Here is a 26,589-nt window from a genome sequence, read left to right on the forward strand (position 1 = left end):
CTTTCTTTTTTAAAAAAATAAAAGCAAATACGTTAATATGCTTAACATTTGCCTTCTTTTTTAAAAAAGGTAGCATAGTATAAACACTTCACTGCATCTTACTTTTTTTTCACTTAACAGTATATCCTGAAAATCACTCTGTGTCAGTATATCTCTTATTCCTGAGCTAGGACTCCATTACATAAGTGAACCACTTTATATTTAACCGATTCCCTATTGATGGGCTATTAGTTTTTCCCCTGGCCTTTTGTAATTATAAGTAACGTTATAGTGAAAAGCCTTGTGAAGAAGTCATTTCACATATTTTTGCCATGTACCTTTGGGTAGTTCCTTGAAGTGGAATTGCTGGATTAGAGTTTAAATGTAAATTATGTTACTCTGCTGAATATCACCAGATTCCCCTGCACAGGGCCCATACTTTTTTTTTTTACTGTGGTAAAGAACACATAACATAACGTTTACCATCTTAATTATTTGTAAGTGTATATAGTTCAGTAATACTAAGTATATTCACATTGTTGTGAAACAGATTTCCAGAATTTTTTCATCTTGCAGAATTAAAATTCTATACCCATTGAACAACAGTACCCTCTTTTCACCTCCCCTGCTGCTCCTAGAAACCACATTCTACTTTCTGTTTCCATGAATTTGGCTATGCTAGATATCTCAAATAAAGGGAATCATAAGAGCATTTGTCCTTTTGTGACTGGCTTATATCACTCAGCATGTTCTCAAGGTTTGTTCACATTGTAGCGTGTGACAGGATTTCCTTTTTTAAGGCTGAAAAATATTCCGCTGTATGTATTTTCCATATTTTCTTTATCTGCTATTCATCTGTTGATGGACATGTGGGCTACTTCCACCTTTTGGCTATTGTAAATAATGTTGCAGTGGGCTTGAGTGTACAAATATGTTTGTCTGAGTCCTTGCTTTCAATTTTGGGGGTTATATGCCCGGAAGTGGAATTGCTAAATCATACGGGAATTGATTATTTAATATTTTGAGCTACTGCCATACTGTTTTTATACAGTGGCTGCACTATTTTATATCCCCACTAGCAGCGTACAAGGGTTCCAGTTTCTCCACATCCTTGTCCACACTTGTTATTTTCTTTTTTAGATAGTAGCTATCCTAATAGGAGGTGATTTTTCAGGTGGGTTTCATTTTATAGTTATCTAATGATTAGAGATTTTGAGCATCTTTTCATATGCTTTTTGACTAATTGTGTATCTTCTTTGGAGAAATATTTATTCATGTCCTTTGCCCATTCTTCTAATTGAGTTATTTGATTTTTGTTGTTGAATTATTCTTTATATATTCTGGGTATTAACCACATATCAGATATATAGTTTGCAGTTATTTTCCTCATTGCATAGATTGTCCCTTTTGACATATAAAATTAAAAAAATTTTGATGTCCTGTTTATCTGTTTTCTTTGGTTGTGTTTTAGGTGTGATGTCTAAGAAATTGCTGCCTAATCCAAAATCAGTGGAGATTTATGTCTGCATTTTCTTTCAAGAGTTTCATAGTTTTAGCTTTTACATTTAGGTCTTTGATCCATCTTTAATAAATTTTTGTATATAATGTTAGGTAGGGGTACAAATTCATTCTTTTGCATATGGATATGTACTTGTCCCAGCCCCAGTTGTTAAAAAGGATTCTAGATCTTTTTAATCTTTCTATCTTTTGTTTTTTACTTTTAATATAGAATGTTACAAACATACCCAGAAATAAATAGTATAATGGATTTCCATGTACTCATCATACAGGTACAAAAATTATAAGAATTCTGTTATTCTTACCTCATTTAATTCTCTACCCCAGCACAATAACTCTTTTTTCCCCTTAGAGTGCTTTAAGGCAAATCTAAGACCTTTCATCGCTTTGTACATTGGTATTTTATTTTTATCTCTGACACAGACTTTTAAAACATAACTTCATTACTATTATTACACACTACAAAATTACCAATTATTCCTTACCCAAGTGGATGCTTAATTTTCTGTGCTTGCAAGCTGTAGCCTTAGGTTGATATATATTTTATTTCTTATAATGTGCAATGTAAGCGTTTTATTTTTCATGTCATTTATTTTGGATCATTTTGTCATTTATGTGGGTTGTTTGTTCTTTAGGATCTGCAGCACCGTGGATTTAGCTGATTGTACCTTCATGTTGTTATTTAACACATACTTCTCTCTTATTTTTGTAAACTGATAATTAACTCTAGAAGCTTGATTAGATTTACGTTCTTTTTTTTTTTTTTTTAAGAAGCCAGAGACATCATAGGTGGTACTGAGAAAATTTTGTTGCATCGTATCATGTTACATTATCTTTTTTTTTTAGTAATGTTAAAGTTGATCAGTGAATTCAACTTGATCCTTCCATATTAAAATTCTCCTACTTTTGATTTCAGTGGCCATTGATGGTCATTGCCTAGATTCACTATTTAACCAGGGAATGGAAAAATGGTGATTTTCTAATCGTATCATTTTTTCTGCATTTATTAGTTGTGACTATTCTCAAAGGCAAAAGTTGCCCTTGTCTTCTCTTTGGTTTCCCCGAAATACTGTTCATACCAGAAAGGCAGGATACATGCTTAATTCTATTTATTTACCAATTTTCAGAATAATGAGTTGTGCCTTAGTAACCTCCAAAATTGACCAAAGAGGAATTTTCTGTTTTTTTTTTTTTTAAGTGTCATTATGAACTCATGGGTGTTTTTATTTTTGATGTTTTCCAATCATTGCAGTCACCATACGCTCAAATTGTTTCATCTTTGGCAAATGAGAATCCTTTCCATTGTCTCTGATTTCCTTTTGATGCTTGTAGCAGTATTGTTAACATTTTTGCTTTCTGATTTGACAAGATGCCCCAGGTTCATTATGTATAACTTCCTGAGCCATACCTGGAATAAGCCATTTCTCCAAGGGTCCCTGATTGCTTTTGGTGGCAAGTGCTGTTTAGAGTTCACAATCTGGAGGCAGGGGTTCTCATTGCTACTGAGTTATCATCACTTTTAGGCCTTTCCAGGGCATCTACCACAGTTTTCTGATTGTCCAATACTTGTTATGTAGTTGATTCCTAGGGGCATTTCTGTGTGTTCATAACTGTGTGTTTCCTTTGGCCTTGAAGGTTACTTTGGCTGAATAGAACATACTTTGCTCACATTTCCTTAGATATTTAAATATATAATAAACTGTGCCAATGTATGTCTCAGATTTTTCTCCTTTATATGTAGTTTGGACTTTCTGCACAGATGTCCAATGAATTTTTTTCCCCTTAAAATTCAGTAGTTTTACTGGACTGTGTTTTGATGTTGACCTACTGAATTGTTTTCCCTAATATGTAGTATTATATTTCAACATGCAGATTCAGTCTTTCTTTAATTTCCAGAAAATTTGCTTGAATTACAGTGGCTAGTATTTGTTCTATTTCATAGCTTTGGTTTTATTTTGAGCGGCCTTCTATAATTTGTATTTTGTATTTACTTTGCCTTTTATTTATCATTTTTAATTTCTAAATTTCCCTTTAATTTTTTTCATTTTTCTCCTTTATTTTTTCTCTCTTACTTGTTTGGTGTTTTCTCTCATATCTCTTCTACTTGAGTCTTCATTTCTTTTTCTTTAATTTCAGATCCTTCTCTGAATTTGCTCAGATTTGTTTTTATGTGTCCCTGTTGTCTAGCTCTCTCATTTAAGAGCTTTTAAAATTATGATTTATGTTGTTTTAAAGCTTCTTTTTCTTTTTTTGAGTTTGTTCTGGAATATTAGGTCACAGTTGGTTTTTTTAGGCCATATTTTTCTGCAGTATCCTCATTTTCTACAGGTATGCGGTCATGTTATTATCCTTTTACTTATTTATTTTTTGTTAGCATATCATGGTATTGGGTTTGATCTTTTCTGTGGCTCATGTTTATTTCCAATGTATTTTAAGTGTATTATGTAACATTAAAATTTTATTAATGCTCTGATGATTTTAATCTCTAAGTTACAACCTATTAAACTGTATGCTGTTATAAATTAGGTACCAGGTCTTTTTCTTAGCAATATGTTGAACTAAGGATAGTAGTGTGGGTCAGCTACCACTGATACGGTGCCTACCCTGTAGTCTAGCAGTCTCAGTTCCTGTAAATTGTATTTGTGTTGTAACATAATGGCTTTTTAATGTTTGGCTTTTCACTGGGCATCTGTAATGGAAAGATAAGTACTTTTTTTTTTTTATGCACTAAATACATTTTGGAAATGATTTCGTGGGATTTTCCCTCCTTTCCAGGAAAGCAACCTAATTAATGTATAGGATTAGTAGTGCTACTTGGTGCTGGGGTGTTTGTGTTAATTAGTTAGCTCTGATATACTGCTACTATTTCTTTTGTTTTAGGTTAAATGGAAACCACCCTTGGGAGCTGGATGCCTGTGTAGCCATTCTGCCACATCAGTGAATTGCAATGAGTGGAGGAGGAGAGCAGCCAGATATCCTGAGTGTTGGAATCCTGGTCAAAGAAAGATGGAAAGTGGTGAGTATTCATCAGGGAGAGAGAGGGCTGGTAGGGGGGTGGGTAGGCTTTATTATCTTGATAAAAATAGCATTTCATTAGGAAATAGTATGTATATTTGCTTATATGCCTAAAGCAGTTATTTTCAGTTCTTTTCCTATGATTAGGTTCTGTTTATACCCTAATTCTTACTCTTGCTTCATATAGTAGTAAAGTTTCCTAACCTCTGATAGCTAATATTGAGCAAGGTAAATAAAGGTGTAATATTAAGCAAGATAAATAAAGGTGTACTTAGGGAAAGAACACTTAAAAAATCCAATGAACTGCCCTTTTTTATTTTTTAATCTTGTTAAGGAAATTTATAAGTATACGTTAAAATACCAAGACTAATAAAGAACCCCCATGTACTCATACACCAACTTAAACAGTTATAGATTGATAGTCAATCTTGTTTATCTCTTCAACCTCTCTCCTACAATATTTGAAGCAAATCTTTTGTCTTAGCATTTCTCCGTATGCACTTCAGTATATATCTCTAAACTTCTTTTTAAAACATAATCATACCATTTTCATATCTTAAAAAGCAATAATTTCTTCATATCATTAAGTATCCTTCCAGCTTTCACATTTTCCTAGTTGTTTTTAAAATTATTTTAAATGGTTAAATCAAATCCAAAAAAGTCTGAATATTGTAGTTGTTTGACATCTCTTAAATTTCTTTTAATTTCTAGGTTCTTTTTCATCTCTTTTTTCCTTACAGTTTATTTATTGAAGAAACTAAGTTATTTGCCTATGGAATTTCCCAAAGTTTGGATTTTTTTATTGCTTCAATGTGCTGTTAACATGTTTCTCTATCTCATGTATTTTATGTAAACTCTTAGAAGCTTGATTAGATCTGATTTCAGGTTTGTTTATTGAGATGGGGCATTTTTTTCTTAATGAGTATTGTGAACTTTGGATGGGAAGCACATAATGTCTTACTGCCCATCATTTTTGTGGTGTTAGCACTATTGATCATCATTGTCTAGGTCTGTTAAATCATTAGCAATTGCAGATTGGGGATATTCTGTGATTCCTTCATTTATTAGTTGAGACATATCTATGAAGAGAAATTTCCCATCATTAACTATTTGATTACCCTGAGATACAGTTTGACTAGGAAACCAGGATAAATGCTTGATTCTTTTTCTTAATTTGCCAGTTTGCAAAATAATGAATTGGTTTCCTAGCATCTTAAAAATATAATTAAGAATTCATGGATTTAAACATATTTAATGTATTTCAGGCCATTTTAGTTACCATTCTTATTGATGCTCAAATTGTCTCATTTGCCCAAGGGGACATCTTTCAAGTTGTCTCTTGAGTCCTTTTCACATGATCCCAATAGTCTTTTGATGGCTTCCTTGCTCTGGAGTTGGAGTCTGCCATCTTTCCTCCTCTGAGAAAACTATTTTTATTTTGGATATGTTTAAATATATTTTATTGCTGCCTAGTATTTTGTTAATCAAAGTTTTGTTCCATCAACAGGTTTAGCAAAGCTATTTAATAGTTTCTTTAGTCTATCAACAGATTGGAAAAATAAGTTTCCTCTTTTAGAAATAAAAATTTTGTTTCTGTGGTACACTGTTTTTACTGATTAGGCAAATCAGGAAGCTTTGAAAATTTACTTGAGTAAATATAAGAAAAGAACCATGTCGTCATGGACTGCTGCAGGGAGATTCCAGCAACTGGTAATCTTTTATGTAAGTCAGGCATGAGTGGTGCTTTGGTGACAGCTTTGTATTAAGTTCTCTGTTAAAGGTTAACTATTCTCCAGTAGACATATCAAAAGGTGACAGATGAAGCTATGCCTGGCATAGTTGCTCTGTCCTGGTAATTAGAGCTGATATATGTGTAGTGCATGACCCCAAACTTGAGAGGCATAGTGGCATTTTTAGTAAGAAATCATAGGTTCATTGTTAAGGATGGTTTTTTGGTTATCAGTTGTTATATAACAAACTACATCAAAACTTAGAGGCTTAAACCAGTCATTTATTTTGCTCACAGTTTTGTGGATTAAGAATTTGGGAAGAGTTTGCCTGAGTGGTTTGTCTCTTAGCCATGCGGCACGAGCAGGTTTGGTTGGATTGGAGGATCTACTTCTGATGGCTTCTTTGGTGCCTTGGGATCCTTAGTTCCCTTACTGCTAACCTGGAGGCTCATTTTCTAGGACCTCTCTACAAAGCTATGGCTTCTCAGGATGGACACACTTTTTACACGGTGGCTGGCTCTTGAGAGACAAGAAACAGAGCTTCAGGGCTGGTTAATGGCTATTCTCAGAAATGATGCAGTGTTACTTTGGTGTGTTCTGTTTGTTAAAATAGTCAGAAGATCTACCCAGGTTTAAGAGAGTGTGGAAATGGACTCTACTTCTCGGCAGGGAAATGGTGAGGTCACATGGAAGAAGAGCAGAGAGAGTGGGCAATAGCATATGGCCATCTTTGGAAAATGCACTCTGCCAGTTTTTTAACCTCTGTTCTTTACCTAATCTGCATATCACCATCGTACTAAATTGCCTCTTTCTCTTTGCTGTATAAACATTGATGATGCCTTAGAGCTTTGTTAAGTTCGATTAAAAAAAATTAATGCTCTGTTACTGTTCAGGTGACATTGTAGGAATAGACCAAGAAGCAAAATCGTTTACTTCAGCCTAGATTTTTTTGTCCTGTCATTTGGTAAGGTTCTTTGTGAGGTAGAACACGAAGACATCTTGCATCGCAGACCATAATTAGAAAGATGTTCCTTTGGTACTGTTTTATGAGTTTTTTAGGTTATATAAGGCTTTGTTTAGTGGACAAAATATAAATAATCATAAGAACCAATCAGAGCCCAACAAAAAGCAATTTGTTTAACTGAAATTAAGTTCTGGAACTTGTTTTTAGTCTCAAACTCTTATGAGAGTTTCACATGGTATCTCTTTCCCATCACCAGACCAGAATAAGGAAGAATAATGGCTCATATATACAAAATAATAAATAATTATTTAGCAATAATTATATGGTTACCACTTTGCTAAATGCTATGGGGGGGAATAAAAAAGTAGAAGGAGTGGCCCTCTCTTTGAAGTAGTTTATTTCACTGTACAGGCTAGGACATAGACAATGGAAAGTTAAAGTATGAGTTAAAAAGCCATATAGTGTATTTATAAAGTGATATCTGATTTATTTAGCCTAGTAAAGTGATTAATTAAATGATTAAGCAAATAATTCCTATAGAAATTCAAAGGTAAAGAAATCAGCCTAGATGCGGTAATCAGTACAGACCCTGTGGAGAAAGAAGGAAGGCTTGAGGTGAGGCCTCTGTGATGGTTAGGATTTAGGATCCTGTGCTTCCAGACATTTCTTTTCATTGTATCACATCCTAGCTGTTCGATAATATAGTAAGGAGAAGACTGGTTTTCAGAAAATGGAAGAAGGCTAATTTTATGCTGTATCTAGCTTGAAGTGTATCACCTACCCTCCTCCCATCCCAGTTTCTCACAGCTCTGCAGTTTGAGTTGTCACTAACTCTTCAGAACTTGCTTATAATATTTGGGCCAAGATCCTAATATTCCCCAGTTAAGCTAACACATTTTATCAGGAAGAATATTAAGTGTTTGTTGAAAGTATTTCACTTGATTGAAATTTACTATTACTTGAATATATTAATATAGAGTGAACACTGGGGTAGTTTAGAACAAGAGCTAAATTTATGCCTATAAAGCTGAGGCACCTTGTTCAGTGCCTCAGAGAGGAGGGTAAATGGTGCTGAGAACGCTGGGCTCTGGCTACCCTGCCCCTCTTCTGACCTCCCCATTTACGCATGTCAGTCAAGTTCCAGATAAGATTTCAGTTGGCAAGAAGATTTTATGGGTTTAAAAAGTCTTTAAATGATTGCCTTAGAAGTAAAACAAATCTGGTTGTTGAAGGGCATTTGTGAGAAGTGAAGCTTTCAGATACTGTGCTTTTTGTGATGCTGGCTGTAGACCAAATTTTAACTTGTTTGTTGCTGAAATAATTTCATTACTTTTTGTGGGAAAACTTGTGGGGAAATATTTTGATGTTATTTCTAGGTGTTTTTGGCGTATGCATAGTTAATTTAGTAACAATATTGAGATCTTTTATCGTAAAGTAAGGATAGTCAAATCATATATTATTGTCTAAATATGAGAGGTGAATCAGTTTCTAATTCGAATCTTCTAGTAATTTTGTGTGTGTATGTTCTTATTTTATTTCCTATGCAGTTGAGGAAGATTGGGGGTGGGGGCTTTGGAGAAATTTACGATGCCTTGGACATGCTTACCAGGGAAAATGTTGCACTGAAGGTGGAATCAGCTCAACAACCAAAACAAGTTCTGAAAATGGAGGTTGCTGTATTGAAAAAACTACAAGGTAAGCTGCTTTGTATGATATACCAATTTATATTTATTGTTCTCTTTGGTGAGCCTCCCTAACTATCAGTTGAATATTCTGATGTTAGCTTGGTATAAACATGTTGAACATTTTTCTTTTGGAAATGTTATTACTAGCTAGTAGTTGCAATAATTAGACTTTGGGAATTTCTTTTTGTGGTGAGTTAGGATGAGAGAGAGAGAATTATCTGAAACATTCTACTCTAGAAAGTGTTTTCATAATGCCTGTTATGGTAAAATTTGCCTTTAAAAAAATAGCCAAACATAAATAACCTATGAGTTGTTTTTTTGTGTTAAACATGCTTTAATAACATTAAGGAAGCTGCCTTCAAATCACACTGCAGGATGGATTGAAAATAATAGTACTTGTTATGTGTTGATTTCATTAGCTTCATTTTCATCAAGTAACTCTTTCTGACCCTGTCATCATTTTTGAGGTCCATTTTACTACTTGGGTCCCTATTTTTTAACTACAAGGATAAATAATTTTTTCTGACATCAGTCCAATGATATTAAACCATGAATTCATTGCCAGTTTAATTCACCTTTATATTTTCAGTTTATGACATAATCTGTTATTACTGATACTTAAATGTTTTATCTGAATCAAAATTAAGTAGGAGTGATTAGCACATTAAATGTTCTTGTTAGACTCTAGAAGGCTTGGTATTATTATGGTACATTTATTAGTATCTAAAGGAATTTAGTGCCAACATACAGAGCAAAGGAAGTTGCTGTGATTGGTGGAAATAACTCTAGTTGGTAAAAAGAGCAAGAACAAAAATGCTACGTAGCTTTGGACCCTCAAATTCATGGCTGTTTTGTCTGTAGAGTGAATGTGCTGTCTTTGTGAAGCCCTGATGTTTGGAATTCCAGTAAATTTCTGTCTGTTAAGTTAATGAAATGTGTATTATGTATTGTTTCAACATTTGTTCTTTAAATCACTGCCCTTTGCCGTAAGCTTTCTTACGTCCAAGATTCTTTTCTCCTTGGCTCATTTGACTAATACATTATGCTAATAAGATTGTAGATCTGTTTTATGGTTACTTTCAGCCCAAACTTAGCTTTCCTGAAACATGGGATATCAGGAAGACAGTGGATAGATCAGCACCCTTGTCACTACTAGAAAAACACAGATGATTGGAGAAGGAAAAATAGAGAGAAGAATGGTGCTCTCTCTTTCTCACATCTTCTGCTTCCCCCCTATTTCTTTCAAGCTGTTCTCAGCTCAGTCACATAGAGACCACAAACAGGTGCAGCTGGAGCTACCTCTTTCTGGGTTCTGTTTTACTCTCAGGCAAGTCTATAAAGGGCATGTCAACATCAGCTTGGCCTGGATAGTGCTACTTTCTGCCTTTCTTCTACTTGGTCCTGAGGAGATGCTTCCAGGTGAGGCAGGATACATCTCTGTAGCCCTTTCAGCAGGTTCTCCTGCCTATTTTGGCCATAGTTTACTCAGGATTCTATGTAATAAAGCTTGAAGAACAGTTTAGTACCTTTTAATGGATGAATTAGAGATCCTTGGATGCTGAGGCTCTCCTTTCCTTCTGTCTATTCATACTATTTCCTAATGTTATAGTACGTTTTTCTGACCTACTTATAACCACATGACATCCTGTTCTTCAGAACTTTTCACTTTCCAAAAATAAATAGATTTTTTTATCTTCTGTTCTGTATTTCAGTGAGGCAGCTTTTGACTTTCTTTCTTGGCTTTCTAACTGTTTCTTCTGCATACTGATACCTCACAACTTCTTTTTGTTGAGGGTGCTTTGGAATATGGACCCTTTAGGAACATTTTTATGGGACTGAGCTGCTTGCCCTTTCCTTCCTGTTGGCATAATGACTTCTTGCTCAGTGGCCCTAATAAAAACACTAAACGTGTAAGGAAAAGGTATCCAGAGGCTAACCCTTTATAAGATTGGTTGGTTTAAAACTGATGTTCAATTTTTGATAGCTGGTATAAGGATTTATTTCTTTATAGGATAGAAAGATACTTTATGATGAATTTAGCCTGAACTCTTAAGTTTTGTTCCTTTTAATAAATTAATCCCCCTTTTCAGAATTCTCATAATGTCTGTTCCTGGATTCCCTCAGATCTCAGTTTTCTCTCAGTCTTTCCTGTACTTAACAATTCTAGATTCCCTCAGCTCATGCATAATTTCATTACTAGTATGTTCCTTTCTCATTGGCCCTAATGTGTTGAAGGCCTTAGCATTTCCCCCCATCTTTTCTTCTGAATGACCTTCCTCATGCTACTGCAGCGAATTGCTCTCTTTTCAAAGCTCTCTGAACTATTCTGGTTGTGTCCTACTGTTCTCTATTGAATCAAGCTAGACTCCTGAATTGTACTTGGGATTTACAAAGGTGTCTGAATGTTTTAGTTGTGTCTAAACTCTACCACCTGTCAACAGGCCTATTAGGTAGTACTTCTACACTCAATTGTTCTCTGAAGTTTCCCTGTTAAATAGAACTGTAGAATTTATTAAGCTTTTCCCTTTATTAATGTAATTATTCAGAGATACATCTCTATATAATAATTCATTTGTGTTTCTTCTCTCCATTTGTGACTATTCTTTCAAAAGTTTATTTTTCAGTGTATTTGCTTTGAAACTGCAAAGGGGTTAATTGCCTCACTAGTCTGTTAGATTCCTTTTTCTCCCTTCTCTCTCATCTTAATAAATATTTCATGGTGATATCCTACCTATTTTCACTTCTCCACTTTTATGATCTCTTGAGGTCTAACTCACCATACCACTCTTTTTTTTTTCTTTTTAATAAATACAGTCTTATTTGCAGTGCTGGTATAAGAGGGAAAAAAACCCTTCTGTCCTATGATTTCAAATCTGATCACTAGTAATTCTGCAGTACTTACCATCAGTACTTTTTAAAAAGTTAGATTTCCTTTCTAATTTTAACAACATTTGATACATGTCTAGAGTCCTGCAGTGAGACAAGCAAATCTTAAATGTTTTTTCCCTAATTTTTTATTATAAAAAATTACAACTTATACAAAAATAGAGAGAATTGTATAATAAACATTCATGTACCCAGTACTCAGCTTCACTAAGTGTCAACATTTGACCAGTCCTCTTGCATCTATAGCCTACATTTTTTCCCACCTTGCTGGCGTATTTGGAAAGAAATCCTAGACATCATATCTGTAAATATTACAGTATGTATCTTTATCTAATAGATAAGATCTCCCTTTCTGTTTTTTAGTGAAAAGATTCTTTATTTCAGAGTCATGAATTATCAGCCAGTTAAGGAGTCTGTGGAGCTGAGGTGGGGGTTGTTTGGACATATATCAAAATTTGACAGACATTACTTTGTGCTTTGTTGATAATCAGTGATTTTGTGAATCCATTAAATTATATCTATTGGAACATAGAAATTCTTAGTCCTTTATTCCTCATCAAAAAAAAAAAACATGGTGTGAGAACATATTAGAGGTTGTTTATGTTAAACATGAGGAAAATTTGGGGGTATCTCTATTATTGGAAAAGTTAAATAATGAACTGTGGAAACTCTTCAGGTGACCAGTTTTAAGAATGGGTTGGAGAGTCTCATTGGAGAGGAAACCCATGTTCCAGTTCTTCTTCTTTTTTTTAATTAATAGACTTTACTTTCTGTAATTGTTTTAGGTATATAGAAAAATTGAGCAGAAAAATACAGAGTCCCTGTCTGCAGTTTTCTTTCTCTACTGCATTAGTGTCGGTTGTATTAGTGTGGTACATTTGTTATAGTTAATGAACCAATATTGATACATTATTATTAACCGAAGTCTGTAAGTTATATTAGGGGACTCTTTTATTAATAATATAAACACTATAGTCTTAAACATCTAAGAAAATTATTTCTCAATACCATATAAAATCTAACAACCAGTGTTTAATTTCTCCCTTTGTCTCAAAAATAGCCTTTTACAGTTGAGTTGTTCAAATCAAGATTCATATACATGGTAGGCACATTGCATTTGGTTGACATATTTCTTAAGTCTTTCTTAATCTGTAAGAGTTCCCCCTCCCCAGCTGTTTTTGTTTGTTTGTTTTCTAATTTTGGCCTTGCCATTTATTTTTTGAGAAGTAAAGTTCTTAGTTTAGTAGAATAGTCCAAATTCTGGATTTAGCTGATCATATCCTTACAGTGTTGTTTAATGTGTTCCTCTAACCTCCAGATTTCCTGTAAATCTGTAGTTAGACCTATGAGTGATGAGATTCATGTTGTTTCTGGCATAAGTACATGATCTAGATCCATTGTCTCCATAGGGTTGCAAAATGGTGAATTTTCTGATTCTTTTATTCCTTCTAAATTTGTGAACTGGAATTATTCTACAGAGTAGAACTTTATTTCATCACCTGTTTGTTTCCCCTGAAATATAGTTACTACAAGAAGGGCAGGATAAAGTCTTGATTTTTCTTCTCTTTTATTTACCAATTTTCGAAATAACGAATTATGCCTGTATGTGACCAGTGAGTTGTTTTCTGTTTTGAGTATCGCTCTGAGGTCATGGATTTTTATATATTTTATTTCAACCCATTGCTGTCATTATTCTCTTCTGGCTATATTTCACCTTTTTTTTTTTTGGCTAGTAGAAGCCCTTTCAAGTTGGCTGCTTGTCCTTCTGGTGTGACTTCAGTGTTCTTTGAGATCATCCTTTCTTTCTGGCACAGAACATCAGGCTTTCCTTGAAATTTCCCTGCACCATACTTGGAATCAGGAACCGTTTTTCTCCAAGAAGCCCTGTTTCCTTGTATTGGAAAACAATTGAGATCACAGTATGGGCAGTAGGACATTAATTGCTACTGGACCAACACACTTCTCTCAGTAGTTTTTTTTTTTTTTTTTCCTCAGATTTTAATAAATACTAGATTTTGCCTGGTTTATTCTTTTTTTTTTAAGAACTAAAAACTTTTATTTTTCTTAGAATATCACTAAATAGCAAATGAACACTGCGACAAGTGAGAGACTGCAGAAGAAAGGGGAAAGCTTTATCGATGACAGCACTTTTCTCCTGTTTTTTAACCTTGAGGTCCCGCATTTTCATTTTGCACTGAGCCTCACAAATTACGTAGTCTTGCCTGGTTTATTTTTATGTGCACTTTTCAGTTTATCTACATTGTTCATTTTATTTTTAAAAATTCATTTGTGTTCTCTTTTAAATTTGAAGCATCTAAAAGGATGGGAATTATGTACATTTAAACTTGATGTATTATGCTTAGTGCCACAATGATAGCAGAAAGTGGCTTTGTATTTGGTGATAGTTTACATTTGTAAATGGAGATGTGGGGGAATAGGACAACATTAACTCTTCTATTTCTGGTTGTTATTTTCTTCATAAACTTCTTCTTTTTTTTTTTTTTTTGGTAAGAAAAAGAAATACTAAGATTCTGGAATAGTTTGTTAAAGAGTGTTATAAATACCAGTTGATAAAGTCACCTTTGGATGACTAGAGCTTAAATTCTTAAAACCATATTATATAGATACTCAATTCTTCATTGTTACAAAAGACAGTCACTTGGGTCTTCCAGAAAATGATTTCTGTTTGGCTTAGAAGTTTTTTTTATCTTTGCATATAGTTGGGTCTAATGTTTTGGGAATTCAGAATATTGTAAAAAGACTAAAATTTGTATCTTTTTATTAAAGGAAGTCTTCCTAGGATCTTTAAAAGCTTATATTTTCCCCTTGTTTTCAACTGATACATAAATATATATCTAAGCGTAAAAATGGTTTCTCTTTAAAAATATTCTGTAGATGGGATTTCTTACTAATTCTTATGTGTGTTCCCTCCATAATGTGTTTAATCTAATGAAGTTTGTTGTATTTAAAAATCATTACTTAAATGAATGAATGAATGACTAGAAAGTTGTCCAGCCTTTCTGTCCTATTTTAGCTCTTTACTTGATGCTGTGAATGATCAACATCGTCTTATCTCTTGTGCTCTTTCAAAGCACCAAGTTGGGTAAAACTGAGGTTTTCCTCTTTATATATTACCTTTGATGAGAAAGTAATTAATTAGAAGCTTATTTAATTATTTAGAAGTTTTTCTCCTCTAGATCCTCTAAAAGCAAGTGAAGATCCTGTTAATATCAAGAAGTAATGGAGAAAATGCCACAGTTTGATAACCAAATAATTTTATTATTCTCAGTTGAAATAGTTAGGAATTAATTTTTCTTGCTTCTTACAAATACAGGGAAAAATTATGCCTTTCCTTATAGCTCATAAAGAGGAAGTGATTTTAATTTGACTTCTGGAGGCCTTTTTTAAACCCTGAAATATTGGTCCTGGATTCTAATTTTGCCTTGGAGACTGCAGAGCACACGCTGAGAGTTGAGATGAAGGGTTACTGTTACAGAAAAGCAACTGAACCTCTTTTGCCTTCCTTGCTTGAAGTCTCCAGGTACTGCTGTAAAATATGACTACTTTCTTCCCCTAGTCATAAAAATATAAGATATATGTAATTTCCGGGTTAGACCCCTGTTACATTCAGTATAGAAGACTGTCTATGAAAGTTACCCCAAATTTGCTTGCCTTCGTTAAGCTTCTGTTCCATCAAAGGATGAGTTAGAAGATCTCTGGTAACTCCTTTTGTGGGAGAGCTTAGTAGTCAAACTCTGGGACTTAAAGGTTAGGGATAAATCCTTCCTCCTTATTATATCGTTAAACCTTTTAAAAAACCTATCATCTGCTCTTTTGTTTGTTTCAGCCTGTGTATTTTTTCCCTTTAAAGTAACTTTTGCTTGCCCTGATTAAGGTTCATCTTTTCCATCAAAGAGTGTTAGTTGATCATTGAGAACACTATCTGTTCAGTAGGTCCATTTTAACATTTCCTGACTTGGAAAATGTAACATCATCTGCCAGCTTAGGGATTTGCCTCTTCATTATTCTGTTTGGGTTTAGAAAAATGACATGTAGGAAACAGAATAGATCTAGATTCTTTTAAGGAACAGAGAGTTATTTCCTTGAAAAAGAATATAATGTACATATGTGTCTTTGTACACACATGCACATATCTTTTTATATGTGCTTTATATGTACAAAGACGGTCTGGAATTGTGTAGAACTCAAGAAGCCATTGGGAATGGTTATGTTTGGGTACTGGGATTAGATAGACCAGGAAAGGAGAAGATCTTTTGCTGTTTCCCTTTATACCCTTCAGTGCTTAAGAAATTGAGAAAAATAATGCACACATAATGCAAACATTTCTTTTATAATAAAATATAATTAAATAGTAATTATAAATATCTTCAATATCCATTTTTATTCTTTATCTTTCTTCGAATTACTGAATGCTTGAAAATGCCTGGTGAATTAGTGCCATGGAGTGTAGGGCAATGTAATTGAAAAGTTGTTTTGTGTTGTGAACTAACTTTATAAATGGTTGGTAGTATTCTATTTGCAGGGAGATCTATAATTGTTTAAGTGCTTACTGTGTGCTAGGAACAGTGCTAAATGCTAGGCTCATTCATACCTATCTTGTTTTAATATCTTATGTCTGTCTCATAGCTAGTTTATGCATAAGATCTCCTTCCATTTTTTTACAATTCTTTTAAAGGGTGTAAATATTCATCGTAAAAAAATTTAAAAATCAAACATAAGAATAAAGTGAAAAGTAAAAGTTTTTTGTATCTTAGCTCCTCACTTTCTTCCAAAGTTAATCACTGCTGCTGTTTTCTTCTGATTTTTCCAGAAACATTCAATACATATTTTAATCTGTCTATATATTTATCCACATGTATACATACATACATATATACATACATATAAAATCATATATAATAATATTATTATATAATAACTATCATAATTATATTATATATTATATAATATGTATGATAATTATATATAATTATTATGATAGTTATATATAATAATAATAAAAACCATTATATATGATATGTCTAATGATACTGTGTGTGCGTATGTATGAAATTTCCCTCCCTACCCACGACATGTGGAATCATACTGTATATACTTTTCTGCAATTTGATGTGACCCCTTAGATTCAGACAGTAAGACTCATTTTCTATGCACTTCTGTGTTTTGCAGAGGAGTGACCCTTCAGATGTACCAGTTGGATCATGTAGCTCCCCAACCATTGCTAAAATACTTCAGGGCCTTCCTTAAATCAGATAAATCTACCCATCTTAACATGGCATAAAAGACCTTGAATTGATGGCTGCCTGCTTCTCTGGCCTCTTTTCTTGAAACTGTTAGTCATCCTGAACTTGTTTTCAACTTCTTAAACAGTTTATAGCTTCTCATCTGCGTTTGGCTTCCTCTGTCTCATATTGTAGATAACTTTTTTCTTCTCTCAAAAAATTTATAACAGTCCTAGTATTTATAAAAATCCACAGATAAAATGAGATTTAAAGAAGTAAAGCAAAGTACAATAAAGAACTTCACTTTTTTCCCTAAGCATTTAATATCCAAAAGTATATATGCTTTAAAAAATGTTATCCTATTAGCTTGCTTGTTCCCTTTTCCTCAATAAGGTTATTACAGGATTTATTTATTTTTAACTTTTAATTTCTTATAATCAAAGCTAAACAAATAGTTTAAATAGTCAGTTCTACAAAGTTTGTTATGAAAGCAGTAGTCCAGGTTCTGGTTCCAGATGAGATGGAGTAAGCACACTTCACCCTGTCTCTCCCACTGAATGCAGCTATAAAACCTGGACAGAATGCTTGGACTGGCTATTTGAGGACTCTGAAAAATAAATAGTAGGAGGCAGATTGGGGAAGAAGACCAGAATTCAAAGTACTACTGAACCGGCGGTGAGTCTACCATTTTTTTTCTTCCAGTATGCGCCAGCCTGAACTTAATGTATCCTGAAACTTGGATGTGAAAATTATTAACATGGACAGAAAAAGCACCAGGAGAAGCCCTCTAGTTCTGACTCAAGGACCATGAAAAGGGTCTCTTAATGCTCAGAGAAAATGTGGCAATCCCACATCCTTCTCTTTTTTTCTTCTTTTTTCCCTTTTCCTTATTCTCTTGCACCCCAGGCCTCAAGCAATCCTTGGCAGTGGCTGCAGTGGCCTCCGTGGGGCAGGCAGGAGCCTAAATCTCAGAGGGAAGGAAACCTTCCTTTCAGATTGGAGGAGTACGGTCTCAGGAGAATGGGGCAGATCCCATTGCTTTTCTTTTCCCTCTGCTCTTCTGTTGCTAGGCCCTGATGTGGGTGCAGTTATGGGAAATACATAGCAGAATGGAGTTAATGAAGCCCCAGCTTTCTGCTGAAAGGCTGAAAAAGGGGAGCCCCAGGAAACCAAAAGATTACAGGAGAATGAGGAGCTTGGGAAACTGATCACTTAAAGTTGCTCACGGACTCCTGAGCTGACTTCGAAGCTGTGTGTGCGTGGATCTAATCCTAAATGGCATATGAAAACATTGAGGACTGAATTATGGGATAGACCACCCCCAAGCCCCAAACTGGACTCTGCGTGGGACAATTATGGAACTTATTCAGTATGACCGCAAAGGCTTTGCAAACTGAACTGAAATTGGAGATACAACCTACAGAAAGCTGGTCAGAACTTGAAGTGTGAACTCAAGTGGGTCAATTACTGGCTAAAACAAAAACACCAACATCCTTGGTGGGACTTAAATAAGATCCAGAGTCTCATAATATAATATTTTAAATGTCTAGAATACAATCTTGCATTACTCAGCTTAAAAAGAACCAGTAAAACCTGAACTCACATGGGAAAAGACAGAAAACAGATGCCTGTGCCAGGATCACAGATGTTAAAATTATCTCAAAACGATGTTTAAAATTAGCTATTATGACCATATTCCAGGAATGAGTGGGAAGATAGAAAGTCTCAGCAAAGAAACAGAAGATATAAAAAAGAACTAAATGGAAATTTTAGAACTGAGAAATGCAATAATGGAAATGAAAAACTCACTGGATGGGCTCAATAGCAGAGAGGACATGGCAGATGAGCCGATGAACTTAAAAATAGATCAACAGAAATGATCAAATTTAAAAAACAGAGAAAAATAGTTTAAAATAAATAAATAAGCAGCATCAGAAACCTTGAGACTATCATAAGGTCTAACATTTGTGTTGTCAGTGACCCAGAATGAAAAGAGAATGGTTGTAGTGTGGCAAAAATATTTGAAGAAATAATGGCATACAGATTGGAAAGGAAGAAATAAAACTGTCCTTGTTTGCAGAAGACATGATTGTATATGTAGAAAATCCCAAGACATCCACAAAAATTCTTAGAATAAATGGGCTTGACACATGATTCAAGATCAGCCCACAAAAAGCAATCATATTTCTGTATACTGGCAATAAATAATTGAAAACTGAATTTAAAAAAATCCATTTGCAATAGCTCTCCGAAAATGAAATACTTAGGTATAAATGTAACAAAATATGTATGAAATCTCTATGCTGAAAACTATAAAACCTTGATTTTGTAAGAAACAAGATTTAAGTAAATGGAGAGACATACCGTATTCATTAATTAAAAATTCACTGTAGTAACAGATGTTGATTCTCCCCAAATTGATTTATAGAGTTAAAGCAATAACAATAAAAATCCCAACAGCACTGTTTATAGTTATAGAGAAACTTATTTTAGAATTTCTATAGAAAGGCAAAGGACCTAAAATAGCCAGAAATTTTTTTAAAAGGAAAATGTTGGAAAAAATCAAACTACATGATTTTAAAACTTAGTACAAAGCTACCACAATCAAGACTGTGGTATTAGCATAGATATATAGATCAATGAAATAGAGTAAATTCCAGAAATAGACTCAAACAAGTATGGCCAATATAACAAAGTTGCAAGGTGAAAAAAGAATAGTCTTTTTGATAAGTGGTATTGAAACAGTTGGACATCTGTACACAAAAAGAATGAATCTTGACCTAAACCACACACATTATAAAAAAAGAACTTAAAATATACCACACATCTAAATGTGAAGTATAAAGTTCTACAGCTTTTAGAGAAGAACATAGGAAATCTTTAACCTGGGTGTAAGTGAGAAGTTCTTTTGCATGACACCAAAAGCATGATTGATAAAAGAAGAAGTTGATGAATTGGACTAAATCAAATTAAAAGTTTTGCATGTGAAAGACACTATTAAGAGAATGAAAAGGCAGATTATAGACTGGGAGAAAATATTTGCAAATCACATACTTGCAAAGGATTTATATTCAGAAAATATAAAGAACTCTGAAAACTCAACAATAAGAAACAATCCAATTAAAAATCTTTAATGGGTTTTGGCAGAGAATACAGAGTGAAAAATCAGCTCAGCAAAAGATGTTTAACATAACTAGCCATTAGGGGAATGCAAATTAAAACCACGGTGAATTACCACTGCACATCTATTAAAATAGTTTAAAACTTTTGACAATACCAAGTGCTGACAAGGATGTAGAGCAGCTGGGAACTATCGCACATTACTGGTGGGGATGCAAATTGATGCAGCATCTCTGGAAAACAGTTAAACATACACTTACCATATGTTAAATACGGATTTACCGTGTGACCCAGTAATCCCACTTGTAGGCATTTATCCTAAAGAAATCACAATTTATATTCATACAAAAACATATACATAAATTTTATATCATCTTTATTCTTTGTTGTGAAAAATACGTCCTTCAAAGAGGACTAAATCAACTGTGACATAGCCATACAATGGCATACTATTCGGCAGTAAAAAAAAAAGAATGAACTACTGATTCACACAATAATTCTTAATTTCTTCTTAAGGGACTATCTCTGGGAACTTCCTAGTCTGATCCAGTCAGTCCTGGTTATTTTCTACGTTCACAGCCATCATCCTTGGATCACACCTCAATGTCTTCCTGGGGATTCCCTTTGCTTCTCTTTTATATTTTATGCTTTGTTGAATCTGTTTCAATTTTTTGTTTATTCTCATTTTAGTGAACCACCCCTCTACTAGCTTCCTGAGTAAAGAGTGCATGGGAGGTATAATTTTGAGACCTCTCTTGCACATTTGAAAGTGCTTTTATCCTACCCTCATGTTTAAATGAAACACTGGCAGGATATAGATTCTACCTTATCTTCTTTTTTCTTTTTTTTTTAAATTGAAGTATAGTCAATTTACAACATTGTATTAGTTTCAGGTGTACAATATAGTGATTCAGTATTTTTACAGATTGTACTCCACTTAAAGTTATTACAAAATGATGGCTCTATTTCCCTGTGTTGTGCAATATATCCTGGTTACTTATCTATTTTATACATGCTAGTTTGTTTCTCTTTTTTTTTAACTTTTTTTTTTGAGTTATAGTCAGTTTACAATGTTGTGTCAAATTCCAGTGTAGAGCACAATTTTTCAGTTATATGTGAACATACATATATTCATTGTCACATTCTTTTTTGCTGTGAGCTACCACAAGATCTTGTATATATTTCTCTGTATAATGTTGTTTATCTATTCTACATATGCCTGTCACTATACAAATTTCGAACTCCCAGGCTGTCCCTTCCCACTCTACTCCCCCTTGGCAACCACAAGTCTGTATTCTATATCTATGAGTCTGTTTCTGTTTTGTATTTATGTTCTTTTTTTTTTTAGATTCCACATTTGAGCAATCTCATATGGTATTTTTCTTTCTCTTTCTGGCTTACTTCACTTAGAATGATATTCTCCAGGGACATCCATGTTGCTGCAAGTGGCGTTATGTTGTCATTTTTGATGGCTGAATAGTATTCCATTGTATAAATATACCACAGCTTCTTTATCCAGTCATCTGTCGATGGACATTTAGGCTGTTTCCATGTCTTGGTTATTGTAAATAGTGCTACTATGAACATTGGGGTGCAGGTGTCTTTTTGAAGTAGGATTCCTTCTGGATATATGCCCAGGAGCAGGATGACTGGGTCATATGGTAAGTCAATTCCTAGTCTTTTGAGGAATCTCCATACTGTTTTCCACAGTGGCTGCACCAAACTGCATTCCCACCAGCAGTGTAGGAGGGTTGTCTTTTCTGCACAGCCTCTCCAGCATTTGTCATTTGTGGACTTTTGAATGATGGCCATTCTGGCTGGTGTGAGGTGATACCTCATCATAGTTTTGATTTGCATTTCTCTGATAATTAGTGATATTGAGCATTTTTGGATATAGAATTCTAGATTGAATATAATTTTACCTCAGAAATTTGTCTTCATACTCATAGTGGTTGAGAACTATAATTCCCATTGTGATTCTTGATACTTTGGCAAGTTGTTTTTCTCTTTTTTCCAGTGTTGTGCAATTTCATTATGATATACCATGGTATGGGTGTATTTTCATCTAGTGTGCCAAGCTGTGTCCTTTATTGAAACTCACTATCTGAAAGTTTTTCTTGGGAAATTTTTTTGAATTGTTTTGTTGGTGGTTTCCACCTGTTTATTTTGTTTGTCTTCTCTTCCAGATTACCTGTTATGCACATATTGGGCCTCTTGTAGTGGTTTCCTAATTCTTTTATCTTTTTTCTTCTTTTTTTAACATATGTTTGCTTATACATTTTTATAATAGATTAGTACATTTTAAAAATACATAGGGTGATGATAAAAAAAATTTCTTCTGTATAGCACAGGGAACTATATTCAATATCTTATAATAATCTTTAATGAAAAATAATATGAAAACGAATATATGTGTATATATATATATATGTGACTGGGACATTATGCTGTACACCAGAAATTGACACATTGTGACTGACTATACTTCAATTTAAAAAAATACTAGGGTGATGAAATCATTATCATTTTTTTCCATTCTAATCATAAAAGCCTGCTAGTTTTAGTTTTAGTAGCTCGTGGTGAGCTACTTAGAACCTAAGAGATTGTTAGATGGGCATCCTCATAAGCACTGATAGGAGCCTTGTTCCTTAGGCTCCTTCGCTGAATTATTTTTCCTAGGGACTTGGTTTAGAAGATACTGTCCGTTTTTTTGGTGCCAGTGTCAAGTTAACTCAATCAAGCTCCCAAGATCTATGATGCATTCAAATCTAATTAATCTATTGATTTCTCTGTAATGCTTATTCTTTGTTTTTATAAGCTATAATTTGATCTTGTTCTGCCTATATTGGTCTTGTAATATACTTATTTCTTATAACAAGATTGTACATTCTCTGAAGATAGGACCTGTCCTTTATATTTTTCTATTTCCCATTGGTGTGGATATTTCATGAGTTGTTATGGGTATGGTTGGTTTTTGGTGGGGAGTGGGTAAATATGAGGAGTAAATGATAGATGGATAATGAAGCTAAAACTGGTTTTGTTGTGTCCTTAGCAGTCTGATAGTCCAGCTTTACAGAATTTCATTATTTGCTAATTTGTAATTGACCTGGAATTTGTTCTTTAATTTCCAGAGCATCCACATTAGTGTGTTAGGGATACCTTTAGCTTAGCTTTTCACTATATTATTAAATGACTTTTTTGTTTAAAAAGGAAAATGATTGATGCTCCTTTCTGACTGAAAAGAAATTCTTTCTTCTAGCAGCAAATCATGTAAAATTACTTGCTTTTTGCATGGCATTTTACTCTTATTACCATTTAATCCTAGGATGTAGACCACCACACCACCACCTGCCATAGTTTTAAGCTCTTGAATTGAAAGCAAGAGTGGTAGATGATCATCTGAAATTGTAAGAACAGAAGTATTCTTTAGGTTATGTGCAGTTGTTAAGCATACAGCATATCTATTCCATTAAGAAAAAAATTGGGCAGTTAGAGAATGGTTTATCACTACTTGCCTTAGATAAATAGAAATCTTTTCTCATATCACAGTTAAAAGTGTGTTTAACTAGTAAGGTCTTACCTTGCCTGTAATATCTTTAGATGTTATCTGTCTATCTGAATTAAGTCTACTTATTGTCTTTTTTGGGTGGAGATATCATTGATTATTTCTCTTTTGCACAGAGCTTGGTGACAGACCACAAGCATTCCCTGTAGGGCTAAAGTGATCATGAGCCAGAGGATTAAGAAAAGGCCTTAGTGGTATAAAGATCTGATTCGTATATTCAGGGTTCCTTTTGTCTTTTAGAGGATTTCTAAGAGGAGAAACGTAAGCAGAAAGTTAAAACTGGTTTGTTGATATATTTCCATCCTATATTTTCTTGCAGTCAGTATGGCTCCTAGTGAACCATGCTGCCTTGCTGACTTTTTTCTCTAGTTCTCCCACCTGAACAGTAACCAGACTTTTACTGTTACTCTTCTCCAGGGCACTCTTATTTTAATTGTCTTGTTTATTTTTCCCTCCTCAGTGCCTGGGTAGGTGACTAACTTACTAAATATCTAAAAATCTAATCCTGAGTATTAATTTATTATTAGTACCTCCTACAGGTATATTTAGATTTTAAGAGTTGTATCTGATTTGAGGAGATGAGGTTGATGGAACTAATATGAGCAAAAAAGATAGAACATTTGTGAGGGAGAATTAAAAAAAAGAAACAGGCCTCATGATAGCGTATAATTTGTGTTGAACAGAAGGAAATGAGGTTTGGTAAGTAATGTGGAATGAATCTTGAATTCCAGGCTCACCAGTTTAATCTTATTTCTTTAGGCATTATTGTTTATGGTTTCTTGAGTAGGCAAATGACATAATAAAAACAATTATTTGGGGGAGTTTATCCTATGAATAGTGCGTGAGCAGTGACATTATGGAACTTGTTTAACCTGGTCCAGTGAAGTGCAGTCAGATTTGACAGAATGGGTGATGTCAGGGAGAGGCACATGATAGGTGAACCTGGTCAGTAGAGCCAAGAGTTTAGCTTATATCTGTCTCCCTCCAAAATTAGTGCTCATAATCACTAAGCTTTAATGATAATAATAGAGAGCATATATTGAACCTTTACTATGTACCAGGCAGTATGTTAAGTATTAGACATACCTTAGCTGATGTCACTTGTGCAATAACTCTTTGAGAGAAGTGCTATTATGCTCTTCATGTGGCTTGTAGACATTAAGTGGAAAAGCTGATATTTAACTCAAGCAGTCTTGAGCATGTGCACTTTTCCTCCACCCCAAGCTGAAAGATCCAGAGGTGGGATGTGCTTTAGTTATATTTTGATGGTTTCCTCTGCTTTGCAGTACCTTCTTGATTTAATGCAGTCCCACTTGTTTATTTTTGCATTTGTCATCTTTGCTGTTGTCAAGTCCAAAAAAAGTCCAAGACTGATGTCAAGGAACTTACCTGCTGTGTTCTATGAGTTTTCTGGTTTCAGGTCTCATAATCAAGTCTTTAACCCATTCTGAGTTGATTTTTGTGATGGTGTAAGATAAGGTCTAGTTTTTGATTTTTTTTAACATTTTTTATTGATTTATAATCATTTTACAATGCTGTGTCAAATTCCAGTGTAGAGCACAATTTTTCAATTATGCATGAACATACGTATATTCATTGTCACATTTTTTTCTCTGTGAGCTACCATAAGATCTTGGAATTTCAAAATTGTAGAATAGATAAACAAGATTATACTGTATAGCACAGGGAAATAGATAGGGTCTAGTTTTCATTCTTTTGCACGTGGCTATCATCTGACTGTGTTCCTGTGATTATCTCTTCCATACTGTGAACTTTATCCCCATGCTCATTTCTTTCACAGTTGAGAGATGATTGCAGATAGCAACTGGAAGGGACCTGTATTCTTTCTCTTTAAAAACAACATCTCTTCTCATAATTATATGAAAGTGTTGAGCTTTTGTTCAGATTACAACATCCCTGAAACAATTACACTTGTTAGAGTAATATGATATGCATTGATTGTCTTTGGTCTTGAATATCTAGTTTTCTTCCCATCATCAAACTGATACCAATTTGTAGATTATTCTCATTGGCTTAGAGCCGTTAATGCCCAGCCTTGCCTGAGAGTGGATCAAACCCATTGAGACAGTAGATACACAGTTGAGAAAGAACATCTGAAGGGAAATTTGTGTGCTATTATTAATAAGGAGGAGTGAACACTAAATAGTTAATCAAGAAAATGCTTTATTGTAAACTGACTATATTTCAATTTAAAAAAAGAAAATGCTTTATAAATATATTATCTAATTTAACTTTTTGAATAGCTGTGCTGAGGAAAACTGATATTTGCTCAAGTTCTCATAATAATTAAGTGACAGAGTTGAAATTAAACTCTAAGCCAGTGCTTTTTTTCTTTCTACCAGTATTGTGTCTTCTTCAAAGAAAAATAATAGATTGTCCTGCATGATACAAGGCATTAATGACCCTACCTTCAAAGGTTCAGTAGTAGGTTTCTACAGATTCCTTAATTAAAATGTAATAATCACAAGGTACTAAAAGTTATGGGGTGCAGCTTAAGCAGTAATAAGAAGGAAATTTATAGCAGTAAATGCCTGCATTATGAAGCCAGTAAGATCTCCAGTAGATAACCTAACCTTCCACCTTATGATACTAGAAAAAGAAGAGCAAATTATACCTAAAGCAAGCATAAGGAAGGAAATAAAGATTACGGTGGAGAATAATGAGAGAGAGAATAGAAAAACAATGGGGAAAATCCAGAAAACTAAAAATTGGTTCTTTTAAAAAAGTGAACAAAATTGACAGACTGTTAGCTAGACAGACCAAGAAAAAAAGAAGACTCAAATTACTAAAATCAGGAATGAAAGAAGGGACATTTCTATTGACCTTACAGAAATATAAAAAAGATTATTATAAGGGAATACCA

At 34.0% G+C, this 26,589-nt stretch overlaps 1 protein-coding gene across 3 annotated transcripts in view; it reads left to right on the forward strand.

Moving 5' to 3' along the window:
* TTBK2 (tau tubulin kinase 2) overlaps positions 1 to 26,589 on the forward strand; it is a 121,231-nt gene that overhangs the window by 22,993 nt on the left and 71,649 nt on the right. Inside the window, exons 2-3 of one of the 3 annotated variants that reach the window (XM_010994961.3) lie at positions 4,378 to 4,513; positions 8,754 to 8,901. In XM_010994961.3, the coding sequence (XP_010993263.2) occupies positions 4,445 to 4,513; positions 8,754 to 8,901 (217 nt within the window). In that variant the 5' untranslated portion in view covers positions 4,378 to 4,444. Of the gene's footprint in view, positions 1 to 4,377; positions 4,514 to 8,753; positions 8,902 to 15,012; positions 15,319 to 17,480; positions 17,696 to 26,589 lie in introns of those variants that run through there. The other 2 variants (XM_064485674.1, XM_031453230.2) reach the window with 2 other exon arrangements.

The sequence above is a fragment of the Camelus dromedarius genome, chromosome 5 (assembly GCF_036321535.1).
Source record: "Camelus dromedarius isolate mCamDro1 chromosome 5, mCamDro1.pat, whole genome shotgun sequence".
Lineage (NCBI taxonomy): Eukaryota > Metazoa > Chordata > Mammalia > Artiodactyla > Camelidae > Camelus > Camelus dromedarius.